At 44.1% G+C, this 23,622-nt stretch overlaps 1 protein-coding gene across 2 annotated transcripts; it reads right to left on the bottom strand.

The window, feature by feature from the left end:
- Nucleotides 1-1,064: 1,064 nt before the first annotated feature.
- Nucleotides 1,065-19,923, bottom strand: LOC118556857 (ATP-dependent 6-phosphofructokinase, platelet type-like; the record flags this gene model as incomplete). Of its 2 annotated transcripts, none has more annotated exon segments than XM_036125382.1 (16): nucleotides 1,065-1,217; nucleotides 2,002-2,089; nucleotides 3,556-3,626; nucleotides 4,566-4,712; nucleotides 6,010-6,079; nucleotides 6,244-6,308; nucleotides 7,840-7,965; nucleotides 9,470-9,562; nucleotides 11,208-11,303; nucleotides 11,915-12,023; nucleotides 12,103-12,147; nucleotides 12,225-12,390; nucleotides 14,405-14,594; nucleotides 14,861-14,938; nucleotides 16,812-16,885; nucleotides 19,655-19,923. In XM_036125382.1, coding segments are annotated over 16 exon segments (1,665 nt in total), but the record flags the coding sequence as incomplete, so codon positions are not given.
- Nucleotides 19,924-23,622: the final 3,699 nt, after the last annotated feature.

Genomic DNA, 23,622 nt, shown 5'->3' with positions numbered 1-23,622 from the left:
TGATTCGACTAAAAATATTGTTGAAAATGATTCATTGATTCATGGTAAACGCCTAAATTATAACTTTAAAAACAAAACGTTGAGTTTATGTTTGATTTGACAACATAAAGAATATTTAGATTCATGAGTTAAAGTCTCCTGATAAGAAGAAAAGTCAAATCTTAGCTTTCTTTCTCACAAAAATCAAGGTTTTACCTTTATGGATTGCACGGCATGCAGAATCTTAGCTATTAGTTTGTCTTTTTCTTAAGGCAAACACACTACATGGTGAATAAAAGTATCACCGGTAACATTTTTCCTGGTCCGTTTAGAACAAGCGCAGACTGCAGTCAGAAAAAAGCCTGATGATCTACGCACTTCCTCTGCATGAAGAAAACTACAACTAAAAACAGGAATGTGTTAAGTTTTCATATTGTCTGTCAGAAAAGGAGTCACCAAAGTCAGTAACGGACAAGAATTTTGCTTTCTATGCATTTTTCAAACAGTCTGTATGTTCCCCGCTAACTTAGCGAACTAACAAGACGTCAGCGTAAACACTCCGCTCCGCCTTTCCTTTCATGCTCAAGAGAAGGGACACACACACACACACCACACACACACACACACACAGAGGAACCAGCAGAGCAAACATGGCGGTCACGACGCTTGTGCAACTCACAGCATGCCTCCAGGCCTCTCACTCGCTTACTTACCTGCTTGGGAAGGGAGGGGATGCTACTGCACAGTGTCAACTTTCACGGCTCTGGGCCTCTCAGAGCAAACACGCTTTGTGGCTGAGTGTCTAAAGCTCTGAGTGGCGCCACCTGCATGCCAGACGTGGCTTACAGATGCCCCACCAGCGCAACAATTTCTGCCAAATAATTCTCTGACAGGGCGTCAGGCATAGAGTCACTGGTGAAAAGACTGAGTGGAGCGATCTCTCCCTTCTTCTCGAACACACCGGGTTTGCTGTGTCAGGCGTGTTTTTCTGGATTTCAGACTTGAATGCGTGCGTGGGTGTGTTGTGTGTGTTTGTGTGTTGCTGAGGTCATCTAATCTTGTCGCCAGGCCCCCCCATCACTTACAGTAGTGATGGCGTTCAGAGCCGTGTCAGCGCCAATGCTGAGGTCTGAGCCAGGCACATTGTTGGAGACCGTGGCCGGGACCATGACCATGGGCACACAGAACTCGTCATATTTCCCACGAGCCGCTGACAATTCCAGCAGTGACAGGAAGGCCTGCAGGGCAGAGCCAAGGGCTTTAGTAGCGCAGGGGGTGGAAGCGGGGCAGGTGGGTTTGGTTTGAGAAGGTGCTACTTGCCACACAAAAAAAGGATGCAAAAGACATAGGTGGAGAGTGCCAAGGGGAGGAGCCAGGTCTATCACAACGGACAGCAGCGAAACAGACAGGTACCACTCTACATTCAGCCCCACAAACACTCATATAAAACACAGGAAAACTCTTTTACGTCCATACATCACAGGAAGATTGAAGCTGGTGGAAGTCTAAAAAGGATTGCGTGAAATGACTGGAGAGAAGCAGATGTTCGCTTGTTTCCAAATCAAACTACTTTGCTCGGGTAGAAGCTCTACTCATTGAAAACATCCAAATGCTTCAAGTTATTCTCTCAGAACATCTGCGCTCACAACGCAAGCTGAGAAGTGTAGCGAATCGGCGCTGCTGCTAAAACTGGTGAGCTCTGTTCTGGCAGCTTTGGGCAGAGGAATGACTTTGAAGCATTGATATGAACACATGGACCATATGGTGATGTGCTGGCATGAAGGGGATAGGACTAATGGAAATACATCAACGCTAAACAATATTCAGCACATAAGCACGTCTGATATTAGGGGTAAAGTATAACGGCTGTCTACTTTAATACGAGGAGGAATAACGCTGTTGCTGAAGTCATAAATATACATCGCTAAAGAGCTTACAAGCTTGTAACCAAAATGGAAGATAGTTCTCATAAGCAAAATGTAGCCGAATAAACAAGCAGAGACAGAAAAGATTCAAACGTACCTCAAATCCGCCAATTACCAGCAGAGCGTTTATGTTGTGCTTTCGCATCTGCTCAGCAATTTTGTCAACATGCTTCGCAGGAAGCGTTCTGAGGAGGAACACAATTAACAGCAGTTTAGCATTCAGGGTCGCCGGATGAGATTTCCAGGAATAAGGCTAAAATCTAAGACCCCTGGCAAAAATGATTAAGTCATTAGTATTCTAGTAAGATATTCAGTTTCTTGTTTTACTTTGGAGCAAAGAGAATAATAAATCCGAGTCATGATGACCCGAAACCACTTCATTGCGCAGATGAACATTCTTGCTTTGGAAAACATTGCTCAGAACTCTTAATTATGTCATGTCATTAATGAAAAACGCAGACTAATTATTTGACTAAAAACACCAGTGCATACATAACTAACCAATCAATTATAAAACTAATGTCAAAGTCTCGAATTAAAAACAAAGAAAGAAAACAAACTAAACCATAGACAGATAAAGTAACAGAAAAGACAATACCAAATAATAAAAAAATAAAAGAAAAACAAAATTAACTAACAAATATTTCAATAAAAAAGCACAGGAAATAAAAAAAAATGTCTCAAATTAAAAAACAAGAAAGAAAACAAACTAAACCATAGACAGATAAGTAACAGAAAAGAAAATACCAAATAATAAAAAAATAAAGAAAAACAAAATAAACTAACAAAATATTTCAATAAAAAGCCCAGGGAATGAAAAAAAAAACTGCTAAAAAAAAGATATCCAGATAAACTAAACAATTGTCAAATCAAAAAACTAGACAACAAATAAACTCCATAACCATGAAATGAAAAACAACAACTAAAGGAAACAAAATAAGTCAAACAGGATAAGCAGCTAAGTAATAAAACAATAACCAGCAAGCAGGCAAGATCAATTTACTAACCAACTTCAACTATAAAAAGTGACCGATGAAAAAAAAGCAAACAACCTGAGTGACGTATAAACTAAAACATTTTTCTCTCTAGTCAGTGACCCTTCAGCTCTACAACAGGAACCCTGTTTTCCTCTCATCAGGCTTTTTTCTACATAATAACATCCGCGTCTCAAACCTCGCCTCCCATTCCCTCTCATCTCTCATCCGTCTATTCTTTGACCAGCAGCCCTCCTGTGTTGTCTGAGACGCAGCTGCCTGACAACAACAAACATCTTTCACCTCGCTCCGTGCAGATCCTCCAACTTGGAGGTGATTAATAACCCTTAGCGTTGTTTCGACAGACACGTCTCTCTCACTCTCTCTCGTGTCGGAGCCGCTTCCTGTCCTTGAAGCCGGTGCAGCAGCTCCTTAAGCTGCAGAGCCATTTACATAATTAAACCTGTGCAGGTATTTGTTATAGAAATGCTAATTGCTCCGGGATTCCGCATCTTCCACTTGTTCTGGAAAACGAACGGCCCATTCATTGCATGTGACGTAATTTTTTTTCCCACAGGTGGGTTTTACAAAGGTAGAATATTCAGCGTTTGTTTCACATCTATGTTTGATACGGCCTCCAGACGAAGTTAACTTGAGCTTTTTTCAGAGGTTTTCACCTTTTAGTTCCCAACAGGGAGCCACCCTGTCCGGTCCAGCCTCCGACGTCGCCCCACTTGATCTCCTTAATCTGGAAAAAGGGACAACAGATACACACGTCTCGTCAAACACCGACAAGGTTTACCATCTAAAGTGATTTCAAAATAAAAACTAAAGAGCAGTCAAGCGTTTTTCATTTTATTTCCATTACTACCCACGTCTGGCGAACGTCAAAGCAAATCAAGACGTTTTAAATTAACAATTTATTGTCCCGTCGTTAATGCTGGTTCTCATGTTTCTCTAGTTCTATTGAGATGCGTTTACTATTTAAATATTTATGGCTCGGTACAGAGATGGTGTCAAACGGCGTTACAATAATTTACTGGCAACCATGCAACACCGAGGTTGAGTAAGAACTTGCTTAGAAGCCAGGAAGACGCTCAGCAGGGAGACTCTGAACTTTCTCATTCTCATGACCTGAAGCCCAACATATTTTCTCAGGCAAAAAGGACAAAATGGGATGAGTGGGAGGAGTGAAACCTGTTCTATCAGTAAGAAGAACAAAGCGAGGCTAGTCTCGGATCAGATTCCCCCTGCAGGTTTCACACCCATCTGCCTTCGTTCAAAACCCTAATCCCTGTTTGTTTTACTACAACAGAGTTCTAAAAAAAAAACAAAAATCTCTCCCAATATCTCCTTTTGAGTCCGAGCATCACAACGGTTCTGTTGCCATCTGTTGGTCTCCCGGGGTACTGCAGCGGCTCAGTGAAAAGACCGTGCTGGAAATTGATTTACATTAATCTGAGCAGATTATCCCCCGGGTCTCCCTGATTATTCTTCAGCGAGCGAGCAGAGCGAGTGCAGTATCTGACTCATCAAACCAAACCAACACGCTGAATTAATAAGGAGCAAAATCCAAGACTGCATTCCTGGGTCCGTTAGGAGCAGATGTTTAATTCCAATCTAAAATCTCTTTCATGCGATGATTCTGCTGACAGCTCCTGGAGAAGAGGCCGACGGGGGAGCTCACCTGCCCTTTGTAAAATCCTTCAAATCCGTCGCTGACGGCAAACATCTTGTGGCCCTCGGAAATCCCCACCCTGACGGCTGAGCGCACGGCGGCGTTCATGCCTGCTGCGGGGGCTCCCACGTTCAGCACCGCCACGTTGAAGTTGCTCTGCGGAAGGATCACACAAAGCAACGGGTTATTTCTGCACTGCAAAAACAAAGCAGACGTCAAGACTCCCGCACGGACATTCGATCGTTCACGCCGCGGCTTGACGCGTCTCCCTTTAATTGACAGGCGGCGGCGATGGAGGAGAGACGTTGATGTTCTAAAGAGGAAATCGATAAATAGCTTGTGGGGTGCTCTCGGTAACGCGCGGCGCCGTCATTCCAGATGCAGACCGAGTCCAGCCCCGAGGCGAGCTGCTGCCTCAACAATCCTCGGTGTGAGCCGTCTCCTCTGGCTGGGTCGAACGGGTCACCTCTCAGAGGGAGAGCGAGGTGTCACCTGATGTCGCATCAAGCTAGTGCAGCTCTCGCTGTGATTTAAGAGATGGCTGCAGAAACCGTCACGAGTCACGAATGCCAACTCACATACGCTGCTTTAAAAACGCCATCTTTTTCATTTCCCCTTTGTCTTTATACGTTTTCTCATGTTACAAACACAGACATCTAGATCTAATTGCTTCCTGTGGTAGGCCAACGCAAGGAAATGCATGCTTGTGAGGAGGAACACTGAGGAAGCAAGGATTCCTATGTTGTTTTTTTGCAAATAAACATCAGCAGAGTGTGCCGTGCATTGGTAATCCTCCCTGCTGAGCCAACGCCGTGTAGAAGCACCTCCTGCTGCTAGTCCTTTGGGCTCCGTCTCTGCCCACGTCTCCAGACTGACGGTTTTCATCCGTCCTTCTCTGCAAGGTGGCTCGGGCTCGTTGCGATCCGACGGAGCGCTTCAGTGAACGTCTATTGCAAAGCCTTGCAAAAAGGCGCGTCTGAATCTAAAAGTCAACTTCCATTTTTAGATCATTGCTTGAAAGGATGCTCAAAGCTTGGCATCAGGTTTTATATCCCAACCCGGCTTTAAACTTTAACTCTTGTCTCCGACTAGTCTGCTGTGTTTGTGCGGCGACAAAGTTGAGGGGGGGGGGGGGAAACCTCAGTGGGGTGTGAATACTTTTGCGCTGTAAAAGAAAGCCTCTGTGTACACTGGACTATTCCTGCCCGGTTGAAACCACATATTTACAGGAAGGCTTCACTCATTGACTGCATCTTGTTTGCCAGGAATCCGGCGGCGGCCGCTCGGTACATCAGGCCCCGCAGTATCTGAGTCATTATTGGGAGGTAGAACCTCAGGACGGGCATAAATAATTCAACGTATCAGAGGCTTGGCGAGGTTGTTTTGGCCCTCGGGAAGCAGGCTGCTGCCGTGTAAGCGTGAGAAACGGGTGTGCTCTGCGGTTTGTACTCACGACTGGCAGCTCCGACTCGGGTTTGCGGTGAGCCAGCAGTTTGTACGTCCTCAGGTTGTTTTCAAAGCTCCTGTAAAACACAACCAAAAACACTCAGGCTGAGGAACCCCGCTCTTTTTAAACTTCACAACACGCTGACAACAGCTGCGCAGACTGATATGAATCCCATCACTTATTGGACCTTCCCACTGGTGGGGTGAGGCTTCAGAGCTGAGATTCCTCTGCCAGTCATACCTGCCCCGAAGCTTAACGGCCTCCTCGAACCGTTTCTGGTCCATGGCCTTCTGGACCTCTTGAGTCTGCAGAAAAGAGACGGATTTAAAGGCTTGGAATCAGACAGTTTTCAACATATGGAACGTAAATTAACTCCAACCCAGATCTCTATTGTGTTTAAACACAGATAAGTCACCTTAAAATGTGCTTTACTGACATGAAAACAGCCTTTAGAGCCACACATTCCAACCTGAGACACTATTAGCATGATGATAATGTAGCATTTATAAACTTGTATCAGCGAGGATGAAAGGAAAGGTGTACAAGATGGTGGTGAGAGCAGTGACGTCTGGGTTAGAGACCGTGGCACCGAGGAAGAAGAGGCAGAGATGGAGGTAGCAGAGAAGAAGATGTTGAGCTTTTCTGGGAAAGTGACGAGGATGGATAGGATCAGGAATGATCAGAGGGACAGCTCATGGTAAATGTTTTGGAGATAAAGCCAGAGAGTCCAGACTGAGATGCTTTAGACATGTACAGAGAAAGAATAATGAGGAGATCAGTAGAAGGATGCTTGGTCTGGAACTGCCAGGCAGGAGGCCAGGAGGAAGACCAGAGAGGAGATTTATGGATGGAGTCAAAGAGGACATGAAGGTGGTTGGTGTAAGAGGAGATGCAAAAGAAAGGGTTAGATGGAGACAGACGACTCCATCTAAATCCTAACTTTCTCCAAATGGAAAAGTCAGATTTCTGAGAGGAAATGGATCAAGGAGGCAGACTTCTCCTCAGCAGGCTTCCTTGTTACAGGACAATCAAATAAGGGGAAGGATAGAGACAAGGACACGACAGTTTATGTCACAGCAACGACAGAGAACTCCATCAGTCAGCTGCCAGACCATCAAGGTGATTACAGGTGTCGGTTGTGAGTGTTTTCCTGTTGAACTCGCCCTGCAGGTTTACTAATGATAATGAGCTGCACAACCGCTTAGTTTCTTCTAAATGTAGGATCCAAAAAAAACTACAACAGATCGTACATTCGTTTAAGTCTTGTAGATGGACTAGTCTGAATAGCACCACAGAGGGGGTTTTCTGTAAAACCTCATGAATATAACACAGACTGAATATCTGCGAAAGATGGGACTTCCAGCTGCTTCCGTTCACCGCTGATATGTTTTACAGCTACGCAGCTCGCTGACATCCAGGACCCTGGTGACAAGGTTGTTCAGAGAAATGGAACAGCTCTGCTGTCTGGGTGCATCAGAGCGACCGTGGTGATCAGCAACAGAGCAGCAATCTACCTGAATGCTGCAAAAATTTAAAATAAAAGCTTTTGAAATAAATGTGGTGAGTTCCAAGCCGACTGGTCTTTCCTTTTAAATCCCTGGGAAAGGTACCAGTCCATTAGATCTCCAAACCAGTCGGCTTGGAGATCTAATGGATCTCCAAGCCATTAGACCCCCCCCCCCCCCTCCTCAGTGTCTATATGCAGTTTAACATCTGAAGGCAGGGCCGGGTACCAGGGGTGAGGCTGACTCCCTGATGGGCGGTGCGTTCTGCCTCTGTATCCTCATCGACAGTAAGCATGCGTGCTTAAAAGGGTGTCTCTGTCGCTACACTTACCGTCTGGACACACTCCATGAGAGGAACGCGCACCGACTGGTTCCCGCACAGGGAGACCACGCAGGCCGGCGTGTTGGCGGTGGTCTCCAGAAGGGCGAGGACGGCCTCCACCCCCATACGACTGGCCTGCACCAGACGGCACACAGGGAAGGACGACAGTGCAGCGTTAGCGCCTTAGTTTGCAAGCTCAGATTTACCAAAATATTAAAAAAATAATAATAATTTTTTTTTCCTCATTAAATTTTCCTCTTCTTATTTTTAGGAGCTGCTTGTGGTGAGGACGTAGAGACGTGTCAGCGCGAGTCATGTGCTCGGCCTTAAATCTCATAATGTGCTTAGCTTAAACCCCGACAGCATCAGAAAAACACACCGAGGCTTTATCAGGAAATACTCCAGCCCTACGGATACATCCCTAATGTTGACATATTTCCGCCTGTAACCGTCAGTCCGTTTTAACGACAGTACAACTGGTCAATATTTAGTCAACTTGCCAACAAAATGAATGAAGGGAAATTTTAGAGATCCACTAAAAATCCTACAGTGAGCACCCTGTTACTTGGATGCTTTAAACGAGAAGTCCAACCCTGAATGGGTGAGAAATCAGGCCAAGAGTTGCCATTTTTTAAACACAGCAGCCCCTGGTAAAGATGTGTAAAACTCTTTTATATGAATCATGTATTGCAGTAGCATGAGAATACACTGAAGGTGTTACACAAGTCTAGCCTTATAACTGAGGATTCATTCAGTGTGGGGTGAAAAAAAATCCTTTCTCCTTTCTGAGGCTACGATTTTTGTCACCTTCTACATTTCCTGTAAAACATTTAAGGATTTCAGAATTAGGAATAATTTATCCATTTAACCTTCATTCAGAGCCAGCTTTCAGAAACTTGACAAATAGGAATGTGTAGCGATCTGCTCTGGACTCTCGGACAAAATTCACGGCTAAGATTGTTTATGCTGTTTTTTAAATAAATCGGGTATGTGTGGAACTATGATGTGCTTATATAGCCCACAAAAACAACAACATGAGTTGTATTAATGAGCCCAACTGCAAAAACTGAATTAAAAATAAGTAAAATTTTCTTGAAATGAGTGTATTTGTCCTTAATTTGAACAGGTAAATAAGATGATATGCCAATGGAATGAGTATTTTTACACCTAAAATAAGATTATTAGATAAAATACACTTGAAATAAGATGATGGAGATGAGTTGCTCCTATTTTAAGCGCAAAAATCTTATTCCACTGGCAGATCATTTAAACTTGCTGCTCAACTCAAGGACAAATACACTCATTTCAAGAAAACTTTACGTATTTGTAGTCATGTTTTTGCAGTGCATCGGGTAAAGTACCGACAATTTCAAGACCCCAATAAGTCAGCCTCTACTTCAAAAACATGTTCTCCTAGTCAGGCACTCAGAAACCGCGATCCTGATCGTAAAACGTTCAGTCTGGTGCGGAAGAACCAAAATGTGAGTAACCATGGTTACAACAGACCTGTTTCGCATTATATTCAGAACATTTTATTTGATCAACAATTACAAATGAAAGCAGCTCGCCACGCGTTTCCTCATTCCTCCTCACAGCCGACAACGTTTAGGCAGAGGATGGCTTGAACTGGCGGACCTACCAAGATGCGGTCGAAAGCAGACGGCGTCCCTCCTCGCTGCACGTGCCCCAGGATGGTGACTCGTGTGTCGAAACCCAAGTTTTTGACAACAAGCTTCAACGATAAAACACAAAGGATTTAGCAGCACGTACCGTCTCGTGTTGTTGCAGGAAATGTGTATGTAGATGGACTTCAGATCTACAAAAACACATTCAAAAAGAACTGGGCGCACGTCACACACTAAAACACAAACACGATATAAAAGCTGAAGAGAAGGGGAAACTGCAAAGCACAAGCAAGCCATTCTAATTTTTCAGTCATGTTAGCAAATAGCTTGTAGCCCATAGAGGAACCCAGGCAGGATGCGCACCATAAAAAAAAAAAAAAAATACCCAGGTACCAATAATAATAAAAAAAAAAAAAAAACTTGAGACCTCAGCACCAGTTAGTTGAAGGGATGTGGTAAACTGGTGAGCTTGTGGCACAAACAAATGCGTGAGAGTGCAATGAAAAAACTAAATGTGAAAGTAGGTAGAAATCATAGAGATGCACCGAGAAAAAGCGCTGGATGGAGCTTTTTCAGATCAGCGAAGACGACATAGTGAGTGCTACCAGGTTGTGCTAACAGTCGATGGTATGGAAACTATTACGCCGTCAGCTATGTTGAGTACCAGTGGGATGTTTAATATGAAGGTGGGGGGGGGGGGGGGGGGGACACGCACAAGATGTGCAGGAAGCCATTTAAAAAGAGGTTCAATGTGGCTGCGAGAGAGAGCAAGACTTTCAGCAGATAACAGGAAGGCTGGGCAGAATTCAGCAAAGTTGCTCTGTTTTATTAGTTTCAATCTTTCCATCTCTGCTTTTGGAAATGTCAGGATGACGACGAGGAGCTATATTCTCCAGAAAACACTCATGGTATCTGCTGTTTTTGTAATGCCAGTCTTGCTAAGCCCGCTAAAGCCAGTTGAAAATGTCCCCACAGTGACAAATCGGTTTCAAAAATAAATAGTGAAGCCCTCTTTTAGAGAGACCTCTGTGTCACACACAAGGCAAGCTGTTGATTTGACACCAGCAACAGATAATGATCGCTGCCAACAGGAAGTGTAAAACAAGTTGAAGAAACGCTGTTCTTCAACTTGACACAGATCTCTTAGTGAGAAGCCAGAATGAACTGAAAATGGTAGAGGCCAGCTACAACACTGCAAAAACTGATCTAAAAATAAGTAAAATGTTCTTAAAATTAGTGTATTTATCCTTGATTTGAGCAGGTAAATAAGATTATTTGCCAATGGAATGAGTATTTTGACCCCTAAAATAAGATAATTAGACATCCTGCACTTGAAATAAGATGATGAAGATGAATTGTTCCTATTTTAAGTGCCAACATCTTATTCCATTGGCAAATCATCTTATTTACCTGCTCAAATCAAGGACAAATACATTCATTTTAAAGAATATTTTACTTATTTCTAGTTCCGTTTTTGCAGTGAAAAAAACGCAAGATTTTGAATTGATTGTGACATTTAGATCGGTGCATCTCTAATAAACAAGGGGCAGTTGGTTTGGGGAACGTGCGTCTGGCTTAATGAGTGCCCTACTGCCTCAAGAGTACAGTACCGTGAAAAGCTTTCTTACCAAACTAGCAAGTGTGCCTGATAGAGCATTCCAGAAACACAGCAACAGAGTCAGAAGCCACATCGGGGCAGGGTCAGAGTCATACAGGAGGCTGGAGGCTCGCTGCACACAGCTCTGTACTTACATTCTTAATATAGTCAGTTGTAATGGGCTTGTTGTTACGATCAATCGCCCCTTCGGCGACAATTATGATATTCAGCCTTTTCATCCCTGCGCGGTTCTATAAAAGGAGGGCGTGGTGGAGAAACAACATGACAGAAAAACTGAGAGTGGGGCTGTGACGTGGGCTTTCAGAAGCACGGGAGCCAAAAGAGGAGAGAGACACAGACAGAGAGAGAGAAAACAGCTTCCTTCGTGATCAAAGCCGAGCTGTCGACGCAGCTTGGGCTCATATAATCAGCTGTATCCTGCTTCTATCGTCGCATGTCAACACTTCATCGCCGTGAGATTAACACGCTGTTAGGAAACAGCAGCAGACGGCCTTCAGCTCATTTTTATTTGAGGCTGGCGACGCTGCATCGGGCGGGTCTCCGTGCTTCTGGCTTCCCCTTCTTCTTCTTCTTCTTCTTCCTCCACACTCATGTACTCACATCCTTGACAATACCGGAAGTTATAGGTTTCCCATGCCTGTCAATGGCTCCCTCTGCAACTATGATTATGTTCAACCGTGTTCCCCTGGACCGGGTCTGAATCATAGAACATTGGAACGTTTTCAAAGCGAGAAAAAAAAACACTCCTACTGTCTGTTTGTGCAGAAAAACAAACACGGTTATCAAGAAGACTGCTATCGTGTGCTTCGACGGGCTGTTGGGGGAAATCTGACTGAGTTACCGCAGATAGTTTCTCGCACATCTTCTCCTCCCAGCCGTCCTCCGGAGGCATCTCGGGGATCAGCACCCAGTCTGCGCCACAGGCCAGCGCGCTCACCAGGGCCAGGTAGCTGCGGCGTCACACACAGACATGTCAGCGTGACCAGAGCGGACCGCGGCCCGCGGCGCTGCAGAGCGTCGCTTTCTTACCCGCAGTGCCTGCCCATGACCTCCAGCACGAACGTCCTCTGGTGGCTGAAAGGCAGGGACGCCAGAGTCACAAGAAGCTGAAGAGACTGAGGCGCGGCTAAGCTCTCCTCTCGCTCTCTCACCTCTGTGCAGTCGTCATGATGGCATCCACCACCTCGATGATTCTGTGCAGCGCCGAGTCGGTGCCGATCGTCATGTCCGTCCCGCAGAAGTCGTTGTCGATGGAGCCCACCATCCCCACGATGTGCAGCGCCGTGTACTTCTGCACGGCGTCGGCTTCGATCAGACCTGAGAGGAGCAGGACATTCTCAGACTAACGGTGCTCTTTCGCTTTTGTCTCATCTCTTTCAGCATTTCTTAAATTAGCCCCGATGTCAGAAGGTTAAGGAAAATTAAAGGACATTTTTTTAACAAATAAAAGCATCTGAAAACTCGAAAGTGCATTAGGATTCAGCCCCCTTTAGTCAACACTTTGTAGAACTGCTTTTTCCTATAATTACCGCTGCAAACCTTGGGGTTTTACTCTGGCAGTTCCGCACATCTAGACACTGAAACTTTGGCCCTCCTGGATGGAGATCATCTGTGAACATCAGTGTTCGTGTTTTACAGTAGGGCTGAACAATTAATCGCATTTTCAATATAATCGCGATTTGAAAAAACGCAATTTCCAAATCGCAGAGTCTGCAATTTTTGGCTATGTAACAATTAGGGAATTAGAAACGTCCATTAGGTGTCAGTAAAATGTTGAAAGTGGGTGTGCCTGCACATGGAAGGGAAGACAGTTGCAGCAGTGAGATAATCTAATTGTATTACTTGTTTTAGAGTTTATATAATCATACATAGCATTAAGTACAGGTCAATCAGTTTAATACATAGACTTGCTTGTTGGTTGCACTTTATGTTCAACAAGGATTGATGTCCAAAACAACTAAAAGCTGTTCTCTTGAACAATATTCTGATTAATAGAAACATTAAAAGTTCTTGTTTTAAATAGTCCTTGTTTACAAACATCTTTATTTAGAGGTCATTTTTGTTGCTTGTGGTTAACGCAGAGAAAAGTCAAAATTGCAATTTTGGTTGAAATATATTGTAGGCAGAACACAATCATTTCTGCTCTGAGTTTAGATGCTTTGGGTCTAACTAATCTGCACAGCGAGGAAACAAACTGATTTGTTGTTTGTATTTATTTAAAAAGACATGATAAATTAAACTGGAAAAAAATAAAATAAAATAAATAAATCGCATTAAATCACAATATTAAGAAAAAAAATTGCAATTAGATTATTTTCCAAAATCGTTCAGCCCTATTTTACAGCAGATACGTTCTAACATGATGACTACGCTTGGTCCTGAACCTTTCCAGTGTCGCTCCGGCTGCATCTTTTAGTGACGGTCCCGCTGGAAGGTGAAGCTCAGCCCCAGTCACAGGTCTTTGCAGCCTCCGGCAGGCTGTCCATCAGCATCGTTCTGTATTTACTTCTATCCATCTCTACACTGATCCAGCTGGGAGAGAAAAGCATCCTAGCGCCATGATGCTGCCACCGTCGCGGTGAAACAACCAGGTGGGTGGTATGTTCAGGGAGATGGAAAGTGTTTGTTTTTTTTGACGCGCTTTGCATGTGGGCCAGAAAGCTGGATTTTGGTCCCACTAAACAAGGGCACCATCTGCCACACGTATTCTAGGGAAAATGGAGCTATTAGAACAAAGGCTTTTATGATTGATCTCTGCAGCTCCTCCAGAGATCCCATTGGCCTCATGCCTGCTTCTCTAAATAATGCCCACTTTTCCCACCCTGTGACGTGGCATTTATTGTTAGATTTGCGTTCGTCCTCGTACTCTGGACTATAAACAGTGCCCCGATAGGCGCTCAAGGCTCAGGTAGTTTTAGAACCAAATCCTGCTCATTATTCTTCACGCGTGTATCCCTGCTCTGTTTCTGCGTTCCTTCGTCTACTTGATCCTTTGTGTTCACCAATATTCTCTAATAAACACGAGGCCTTCACAGAACAGTGGCATTTTTTACTGAGATTAATGTAAAAAAAGATGGACTGTTTACCAGGTTGGTGGCTTCTAAAGGCAATTGGTTGAGCTGGATTATATTTAAATTGTATCAGAGCAAAGGGGGCTAAATTCTAATGCAGGCCGTGCGGTTTACATTTTTTCTTCCCAAAAACATAAAAAAAAAACAACTACACACTGCATTGTGCTGGCCTCTCCCCATAAAATGCTGATAAAACGAAGTGTGACGTTGAAATGTGAAAAGGTTTAAGCAGTGTGAATGCTCGTTTTGCTCTCCACTACCTTGCTCCACCAGCTCGGTGAGCAGGCCGCTCCATTCCTCCCTGAAGAGGTTGGCTCCCGTCAGACTGCCGTCGCCGCCGATCACGCACAGGTTGGTGATGCCGCGCTGCACCAGGTTGTGAGCTGCCTTCAGGCGGCCCTCGTGGCTGCGGAAGTCTTTGCAGCGGGCGCTGCCGATGACGGTCCCGCCCTGACGACAGCAGCAAAAGTCAGAGGAGAGGCTCTGAGGGCTGAATCAAGGTGTCGATAGAGAAGCCTGTGTTCTGTGGCTTATATGAGGGAAGACAGTGCTCTGATGAAGACTGCTGGAATAGTAACGAACCATAAATGACTGAAGGAACACAATGGCCTTCTAGTTTTCATGACTGGTGTTTTCCCTTTTAACACAGTTAACGCTAACAGACGATGGAGCGCCTGCTATGAATCCATGTGTAAGAGACTTCTGATGGTAATTACCACTTGCAGCATGCTGGAGACACTTTCCCATGTGGCTTCTCTTATGTTGTCCCCTCCATCCACCATTCCCTGATACCCCTGAGGGAAGAAGAAAAAGAATAATATGCGATAAGGTCAGCTCAGATGCCATAATGTCCTGCATTACAGTAAAAACAGAAATGAATCCCAAACGTAAAATGACCTACAGTTAGGGACGCACCGATATGAAAATCTGGGCCGATATCGACGTTAATAATGCTGTTGTGTCCGATAACCGATATTTACCAACGTCCTACCAAAACCCCACAATCCTGGCAGCAATATAGTACTGTCACATGACTGAAAGAAAAACACAGGCACAAAGGGCAGCTAGATGGAGAAAAACATCGGCTGTTCATGTCAGCCCAGTTTTACTTATCTGATACTGATGTGTTAAAAAAGGATTAACACTGGCCGATGCCGATGTTAATGCCGATATATCGAGCATCCCCACCTACAGTGGGTCTGAAAAGCCTCCACAGCGGCTCTTTATAACTTTGGCAAAAAAATATTAAAGAACCACCTAATGTTTTTAAATATAGATGTAATAGAAAAAGCCGGTTCTAGCAGGATTTCTGTATTTTTTTTTCACTGAATACTTGCATTGAACTTCATCATCAGAATAACACCATAAGTACCAATATAACGTGTTTAAAACTAGAGTTGCACCGATACCGATACCAGTATCGGACGGGGCCCCGATCCAGCACTAAAATGGTGGTATCGGTATCGGCGAGTACTAACAAATAGGGCACCGATACCATTTTTATGTTTGTATGTCACTTGAATGCAGCCTTCTCTCTCCCGACACTCACTAGTTCTACTGGATTCATTTTGTATTGGTCTTTTTCCTGCTTTACAAAGCCATGATAGCAATTATTTTACATCCAAGTAGTATGCAGTTCTTCATATATACACACATACAGATGGTATCGGTATGGAATCGGTATCGGCCAATACTGCACAGTCAGGTATCGGGTATCGGTATCGGGGCCAAAAAATGGCATCGGCGCAACACTATTTAAAACCTGTTTACTTGTCATCAGGTTGGAAACTTTGTGCGCTTGTTGTTGTTTTTTTAAAAACATCATTTTCCATTTGTTTGGCAGAAGGATGAATATTAAAAGGAATTAAATTCCAAGCATATATGATCAAATCAGCAAAATAATATAATTCCCAGGGAAAGCAAATGGCAGTTATGCATTGGCTTAGTCGGCATTTAGGACTAAAACGGAAAACATGGCTGTAGAGAAGAGACGTTCTCACATGTTGGGAAGAAAAAAAAAGCTGCTTCAACTAAGTATTCATTTTAGCCGTTCTGACATTTTTCCTCAACAGATGTGCTGGTTTTCCAGGTACAGATTAAACATCACATAAAAAAAAAAAATAAAAAACAAAAAGCTCTATCATCAGTTACCACGGTGCCATCTTTTATAACCCAAAACCTGGAATTTTACCAGCGCGATAGTTTTATATTAAACATTTGTCCATCCTCATTTGGTGAGCTGGGGGGGACGTGCAGGAGCTCGTGTCGGGCACCGGCTAAAGCCGTAAGTCTCTTATGTAACGGCACGCAGGACACAGATGACCTGGGATCACAGCACCAGCAGCAGAGCACAGATCCTGCTCCCTAAAGCGCCGCTCAGATCTGCTGTGTGAGGAGAAACACATTTCTGCAAATGTTGATGACAATATCCGGATGCCATGTTACCACCACACAAAAAAAAAAAAAAAAAAAAAGAATGAAGGTTCATAGCTGGCAGAAAAGAGTAGATTCCAGCTGGCAGAGCTTCCTCTGGCTGTCTGGACCCTTCTTCCCACACCGAAGCAAGCTCTCTTTAATGTGTGTGTGTGTGTGTGTGTGTGTGTGTGTGTGTGTGTGTGTGTGTGCAGAGTCAGGATTTCTGTGTGGATCGTGAAACGTGTGGCTCACCTCGTGAATAAAATAAACTTTAGCGCCCACGTACAGCCCCATTCGGACCACGGCCCGCACAGCAGCGTTCATTCCTGCAGAGGAGAGACAGTTTTCATGCAGTTATAGGGGGACGATGCACGCTTGAGCGATCACGGATAGATTTCCATGCTTTAAGCCGGTCTGTTCCTTATTGCAGAGCCAGAGCCTTTTATGGGCACAAGGTTTTTCCAGCTGCTCCTGCACCCTCTCTGCTACCCTCCAGTCTGAGCACTCATTAACCAAGAAGGTCTGCTGTGTGACTCCTGAGTCGGTTGTCCTGTACGCCGGCCGCGAGGAGAACAGACACTGCAGGGCAGACTGGGACGCCATTAGACCAACACATTCTGTCAGGAACCAGGGTAGCGGACAGTAGGGGAGAAGACTTGGAGAAACAATCTGAGCATCTGCGCATGGGGGGGGGTTATGCAATACTGTGCAAAAGGTCATTCAGAAGTATTTGTTTGAGAAATACTGTGTTTAACTTCAAAGGAGGTCAACTTTCCTCTAATCTTTCAGAGCGACCCTGGGAAGAAAAAATAATTTGCTCTAAGGTTTTTGAAATAACTCATTTACAGTCAAGTCGAGCGACCGACTATTGGCAACAAGTAGTGGAACGGAGCAGCAACCAGCGACCTGTTAACGGGTTACATAACCGCGGCGCACAAAACGCCTATTGAGAAGTCTCTCCCACTCTTCTGCTCGCAGGTTTTTTTCCAAGTCCCTATCAAAGCATCCGATCCCTCATTCTGCATGACTGGCGCTTTCTTCAGCACAGGCAGCGAGAGAAAGAGGACGAAGCTAAGCCGAACAATGCTCTCTGACTCCGGCGCTCGGCTTCTGTCGGGCATATGTGTGTGTGGGACGCTCTCTGGGCGGGTTTCTCTTAAGATCAAAAATCAAATCTATTATTTTTTATGGTTTTTATCTTTTATAATTAGCTTTGAGATGACTGACAGTATCTGAAAGGGAATAGGAGACGTCTTTGCAGGGGATGAACCAAGCAATCGGCCAGAGGTCGGAGCAGCCCAAGCTTCCTTAGACGGACTCTAATCGATGATCAACAGGTCTGAAACAGGCCAGCTGAGAGACATAGTCCCTCCAATGTGTCCTGGGTCTCCCTCTGGGTCTCCTCCCGGTGGGACGTGCCCAGAACACCTCACCAGGGAGGCTTCCAGGAGGCATCCTGACCAGATGCCCGAGCCACCTCAACTGGCTCCTCTGGACGTGGAGGAGCAGTGACTCTACTCTGAGTACCCCCCCCCCCCCCCCCCCCAAATTCTTTCTATGGATAAAAAAAAGGTTTGATGACCATTTACAATCTATAAATGCACACATTAATTTGATGCATCTGTGATTTAGGAACCCAGTTACGGACATAATGCGTAAATGGGAACGATCGTGTAATTCCTTCATTTTCTAAGGCAGGGGTGTCAAACTCATTTCTATATAGGGCCACTTCGGCGTCACGAAGTCATTAAAAGGGCCGGTTGCACGTGTATAAACGATACCTTTCATTTCATAATTTCATTCCAGTTCACATAGAAGCATAAAAAATGCACAGTAACATAAAAGTAGCAACCTTAGGCCCAATTTATCTGCAAAAAAAGTTGATATTGGGGTGAGTTACACTTACAGGAGGCACAGATTTAGCCACTTTATACACTTTAAAAGGATATATGTCTCTACTTTATGACATGATGTGCCTTTTTTCTGGCTCTTGAGGGCCGGATTATTTACCTTGACGGGCCGGATTCGGCCCGCGGGCCTTGAGTTTGACACCTGTGTTCTAAGGGGTTCAGAACAAATGCCTCTATCCCACAACACCCAAAGCATCCTTTGTCTTTTTATATTGTCTTTTTTCCTTAGAGAAAGATAAGAAAATATAAATTAAAAGCCTGAGATTTTATTTATGAATTTTCCAATATTTTATTTCTGTCTAGTCTTCTTGGAGCTCCTTTGCAACAAACAAGCGGACACACTGATAAACTAAACAGGTCAGAGAGCGTATTTTAGCTCCAGTCTGTGAAACGGAAACGGCGCAATGAGAATAAAACCGACGACTAGTGTCATTCCTCTAAAATTCAAACAGCACTCTTTTGCGGTCGAGCGCATTTGCCTTTCCATCAATAAAAGAGCCGAGCCGGTGCGGCACGTGACCAAGAGTTTCCTCTGTGACGTAGCGCCCGGCTGGGGTGCCGCTCATCACGTACGCAGGATGCAGGCATCCCACCGCTGGCCCGCACACCCCGCTGCTTAAAACCTCAGCTCTCATCTCCCTCAGTGGCACTACCTCCGCCTAATAGAGCGAAAACGAAACAGAGAAAAAAAAGAGCCTCTGCTCGGTGAGCAGCACACCGGCGACTTTCACTTCCCCTCGGTCAAAGTGAACGCGCCGTGAGAAGATGTCGTCCCTGGACCTGTCGCTGTATCGTGAGGGGAGGAAACCGCAGCACGCAGCTCGACCTTGACATCCCTCTGGGCTGCTCGGCTTGGAGGTTGTTGTGTTTTTAGGATGAGGATATAGCTTAGTTATCGACGCATAGTGTTAGCATGTCGGCTAGCTGCTGCTGCCCCCCTCCTCCTCCTCCTCCTCCTCCTTCCTGGATGATTCAACATCACGATTTTACTTTGCCATACAACTAAAAGGCCCACTGCGCAAAGCTTTTACTGCTGCATACATTTATATCTAGCCTTCCTCATCACTGACGCCACAGCATCACTGGCCTTGGTGGGTGGGTGTGGGTCTATTTTCGCCCTCCGCGGACCTGTCAGCGCCTACGCATAAAACCCTCTAACCTGCGTCCGCGAACGCGACAAGTTACCTTGAGCATCTCCTCCGCTCGTGAGCACCGCGATGGCTTTCCCTGCTCCCGACAGGTTCTCAAAAAAGATCTTCTTGCTGTCTTGCTGCGCCATCTTTCCCAGCTGGTTAATATTTGGCCCAGTCGGGGTTGTTTAAAAGCCTGCTCGCGGTTTTGTACAAGTTGTACCGAAATGTAACGAAGGACAGCAGTCCTCGCAGCCCCTTCTGCCGATAGTATGGCCTCTGCTTCTCGTGTCCCTGTTCCGCGTCTAGCCGGCGATTGGAGGGGATTGGCAGACCGAGGGACCAATCGCGTTTTCACTCTGTCGCCTCAGCTTGGCGGTGGGCCAATCAGGCGAAGCACAGCTAACACGTGGGCGGGATGAGCGGAGGAAGGTGCGTGATTCGATCTGCCCGTGGTGGCTGAGGCGTAAACCCAACTTTAAAAACGAAGTTCAGGCCGCATTGAGTCATCCTCATCATGCACATGTCACTAACGCTGCATATTTCGCTCGTTTCTGCTACATCATCCAACTTTGATTTAATTAATATTTTTGTAAACTTTGATTTGTATGCCACTGCTAAAACAGGGCCATGCCAAAGTTGTATGGGGCCAATAAATATGTAGATTATGGAACCTTCCAGCTATTCTAATCGATTCAGTCTATTTCCACAGCATACATGTCATCTCAAGGCACTTTACAGAGTCAGATTTGTTACACGGTTTTCTGTCTAAGGAAACCCAGCAGATTGCATCACATCATTAACAGCATTCACTCCTCCTGGATGGTAGCAACAGGGGACAGTCTCTTGAATTATGGCATTGACTTTGCAGCCGCCCATACTGAGCACGCATGTGGTAACAGCGGAAAGCAAAAAGCCCCCTCTAACAGGAAGAACCTAGAATTTTTCACCACAGTTAAGCTTAAAGCCCCACTTATGTAATCCATTAGTAAACGTGTCTGCATAATATATCTAAATTAAAAAGTTACAGTTTACAACTGTAAAATAAATAGTCAATAAATAAAAATGTTGAAGCATGAAACAGTCATTTGCTGCATCATATGGATCACCTCCCAGTATATAGAATAACCCCTTTTAATAGATAGATAGATAGATAGATAGATAGATAGATAGATAGATAGATAGATAGATAGATAGATAGGTAAAACATTTTACAGAAATTGGTTAAGAGTTCAGAGGTTTTTAAAGGCTAAGCAAAGGATGAAGGTTGTCTAACAAAATGTTTCTTCTGGTTCAGCTGCTTAGTTTGCTCTGGCTCTGCTCTGCTCTAAACTATTAATTATTCAGGCTTTTGGTTAAGAGAACAACTAGTGTCTAAATGTGGGACAGCAGATAAATTACTTTTAGTTAGATCTTGAAGAATTTGTTATTAGCAGCCTTTAATAAAAAAAAAATACAAAGAAAATTTTAGTCAATTTCTTTAGGGAAAATAAGATTTATTGGACAGAAAATAGCATTCTGGGAAGAACAAGGTATCTCCCAATAAGACACTGCCTAAAAACGGCACTATTTCTAGTCACCAGGCACTTAAGTATACGTGTTGAATTTCTTGTTAGCACAAAAAGTGAATCAGCCAATCACACACAGGCGCATGCGCACACACGATTACACTAAAACACACAGGCACACACACACACACACACACACCACCTCTGCCGTGCTATTTTTCCCCCTTAAACTGCTGCTTTCTGTTGTAGCTGTAGTGTCAGAAAGGTCAGATCAGAGACCTCAAGCTTTAGCTTTATGAATTTAAACAATTAAGCCTAGAATTTTTAGCGATGAAGCTCGTTCCAGTGAGACTTTTTTTTTTAATCCTGAATAGAAACAATTCTCCCATTTTAGCTGCAGTTTAGAAAGGTCAGATCAGAGACCTTAAGTTGTAGCTTTGAGGAATGTATGAATAGAAAAAAATTAAGCTTTGAATTTTTTGTGATAAAGCTCATTCCACTGAAACAACAAAACAACAGAAGGTATTCTGGTTGTAGCTTTAGAAGAGTTGGACAAAATTACTTTAGATCGAAAATCCCCAAGAATATACTTAGCTTATTTCTTATTATTAATAGAAACAGTTAAGTTTTTCTGTGTGTTTGTTAATCTATGAAAGAAGTCCTGTGTCTGTAATGTTTTCCTGCTCATGTACAGCACTTTGAATCATCTTGTTACTGAAAAGTAACTGAAAAGTATAAATAAACTTGCCTTGCCTTGCCTAACACAATAGCAGAGGGAACAAATTATATTTAAGTGACTTTGAACGCAGCATAGTTAATAGTACCTTGGTGTCACTGAATAGAGTGAATGGAGGTTAACAAAAGGGGGCAACAGTGAGCTAGGAGTTTATCTTGGAACCGGTGGGTTGCCGGTTTGAACCCCCAATCTGACCATCTCAGTCGTTGTGTCCTTGAGCAAGACAGTTTACCTGCTTTTCCTGGTGTTGTTTGTCAGAGGGCACCAATTGTATGGGAGCTCCGTTTCTGTCAGTGAGCCCCAGGGCAGCTGCGGTTATAATGTAGGTCACCACCATCAGTGTGTTAATGTGTGTATGACTGACTAACTGGACTTTATAGAGCGCTGTTCAAGTACAGCCAGAAAAATAGGAAACTGAAGCTACAGTTTGCTCAACAACATTTGTTAGAGAAACGTTGCTCTGCAGGGATCTCAAATTCAGTCTGAACTGGCTGTAATTTGGTGGAAAGGACAGGAAAACTATCCTGCCTTTTATCAATGGTTCAGGGTGGAGGTGGGGCCGCTGTTGCTGACCATATCAACCTCTCTAAGACCACAGAGTGCCAGTGCTGTGGGGGTTACTTCCAGCAGGATAGAGCAGCATGTCACAAAGTTTAAATAGTCTAAAGCTGGTTTCTTGAATTGTTCTCTAGTGTTGCCCATAGTGACTGATGTTTTTGTTTGTTGTTTTTTAACCAGGAGATTCGTAAATGAACGTCCATTCAACAAATCCCTGTCAATTGTGTGTTGCTTCCATGTAATGATTGTCATCATGTAAATTTGTTGCAGACCCAAGGTGAGACAGGAGTGAGGTGGAGCCGTGGAAATGGGGGGATACATTTTATGATGAACATAAAAAGTTACAGAGAATGGAGTTGACCCAGGAGGGAAGCAACAGAACAGTGGACTAGAGCGACGGAACAATGGAGTGTAACGCAATAATCCAGCCAGGAAGGAACAGAAACCAGGAACTTAAATACAGCTGGGAAGTAGTCAACTGGATGAACATCAGGTGAGTAATAATCAACAAAATACCAGCTGTTTCCCCAGCTGTGGCGGGGGACTAAAAACGGCGGTAAACGCAAACAACTGAGGATTATGATGATTTTAAACTCAAATTTCTCAGGAATGCTGCTAGCACCAATCAACGTCACAAAAAAACCCAGGCTATTCTGATGGCACAGTGGGGTCGAAACCGGTGTTTGGCCTAATAAAGTGGTTGGTAAGTATATGGCCATGGTCAGCAAGACAGCTTAGTTATTAAAAACATAAAAAATACAATGCAGCAAAAGTTAAATAAAAAAATTAAAAGGAAAACCCTGGAAAACTACTGATGTAGATCAGTCTAAAATATCCCAGACATTCAATGTTCTTAGAAGTCAAACAAAGTTAAAGGCATCTCTAAACAAAGTGGTTTTTATCCTTGATTTAAAGGAACTCAGATTTTCAGCACTTTTACAGTGGATCATACAAACTGTATGCGGTCTGGAGGGTTGATACACTGATAACAAGTCTGTGGTGTATTTAGGTGCTAAGCAGTGATTTATAGACTAACAGAAGTATTTTAAAGTCTATTCTCTGAGATACAGGGAGCCTGTGTAAGGACTTTAGAACTGGGGTGATGTGCTCTACTGGTCCAAAAGTTATTAATTAATTTTTGCTTTTATTCAATTGAAGACATTTTTGCATTCATTTTCTCAGCACCTGAATGGGTTTATAGTCACCTGGTGACATGGTGAT

This window comes from Fundulus heteroclitus, chromosome 21, assembly GCF_011125445.2.
Source record: "Fundulus heteroclitus isolate FHET01 chromosome 21, MU-UCD_Fhet_4.1, whole genome shotgun sequence".
In the NCBI taxonomy this organism is placed as follows: Eukaryota; Metazoa; Chordata; class Actinopteri; order Cyprinodontiformes; family Fundulidae; genus Fundulus; species Fundulus heteroclitus.
Note: the sequence above shows the minus strand (reverse complement) of the source record. Positions and strands in the feature narration are given on the sequence as shown.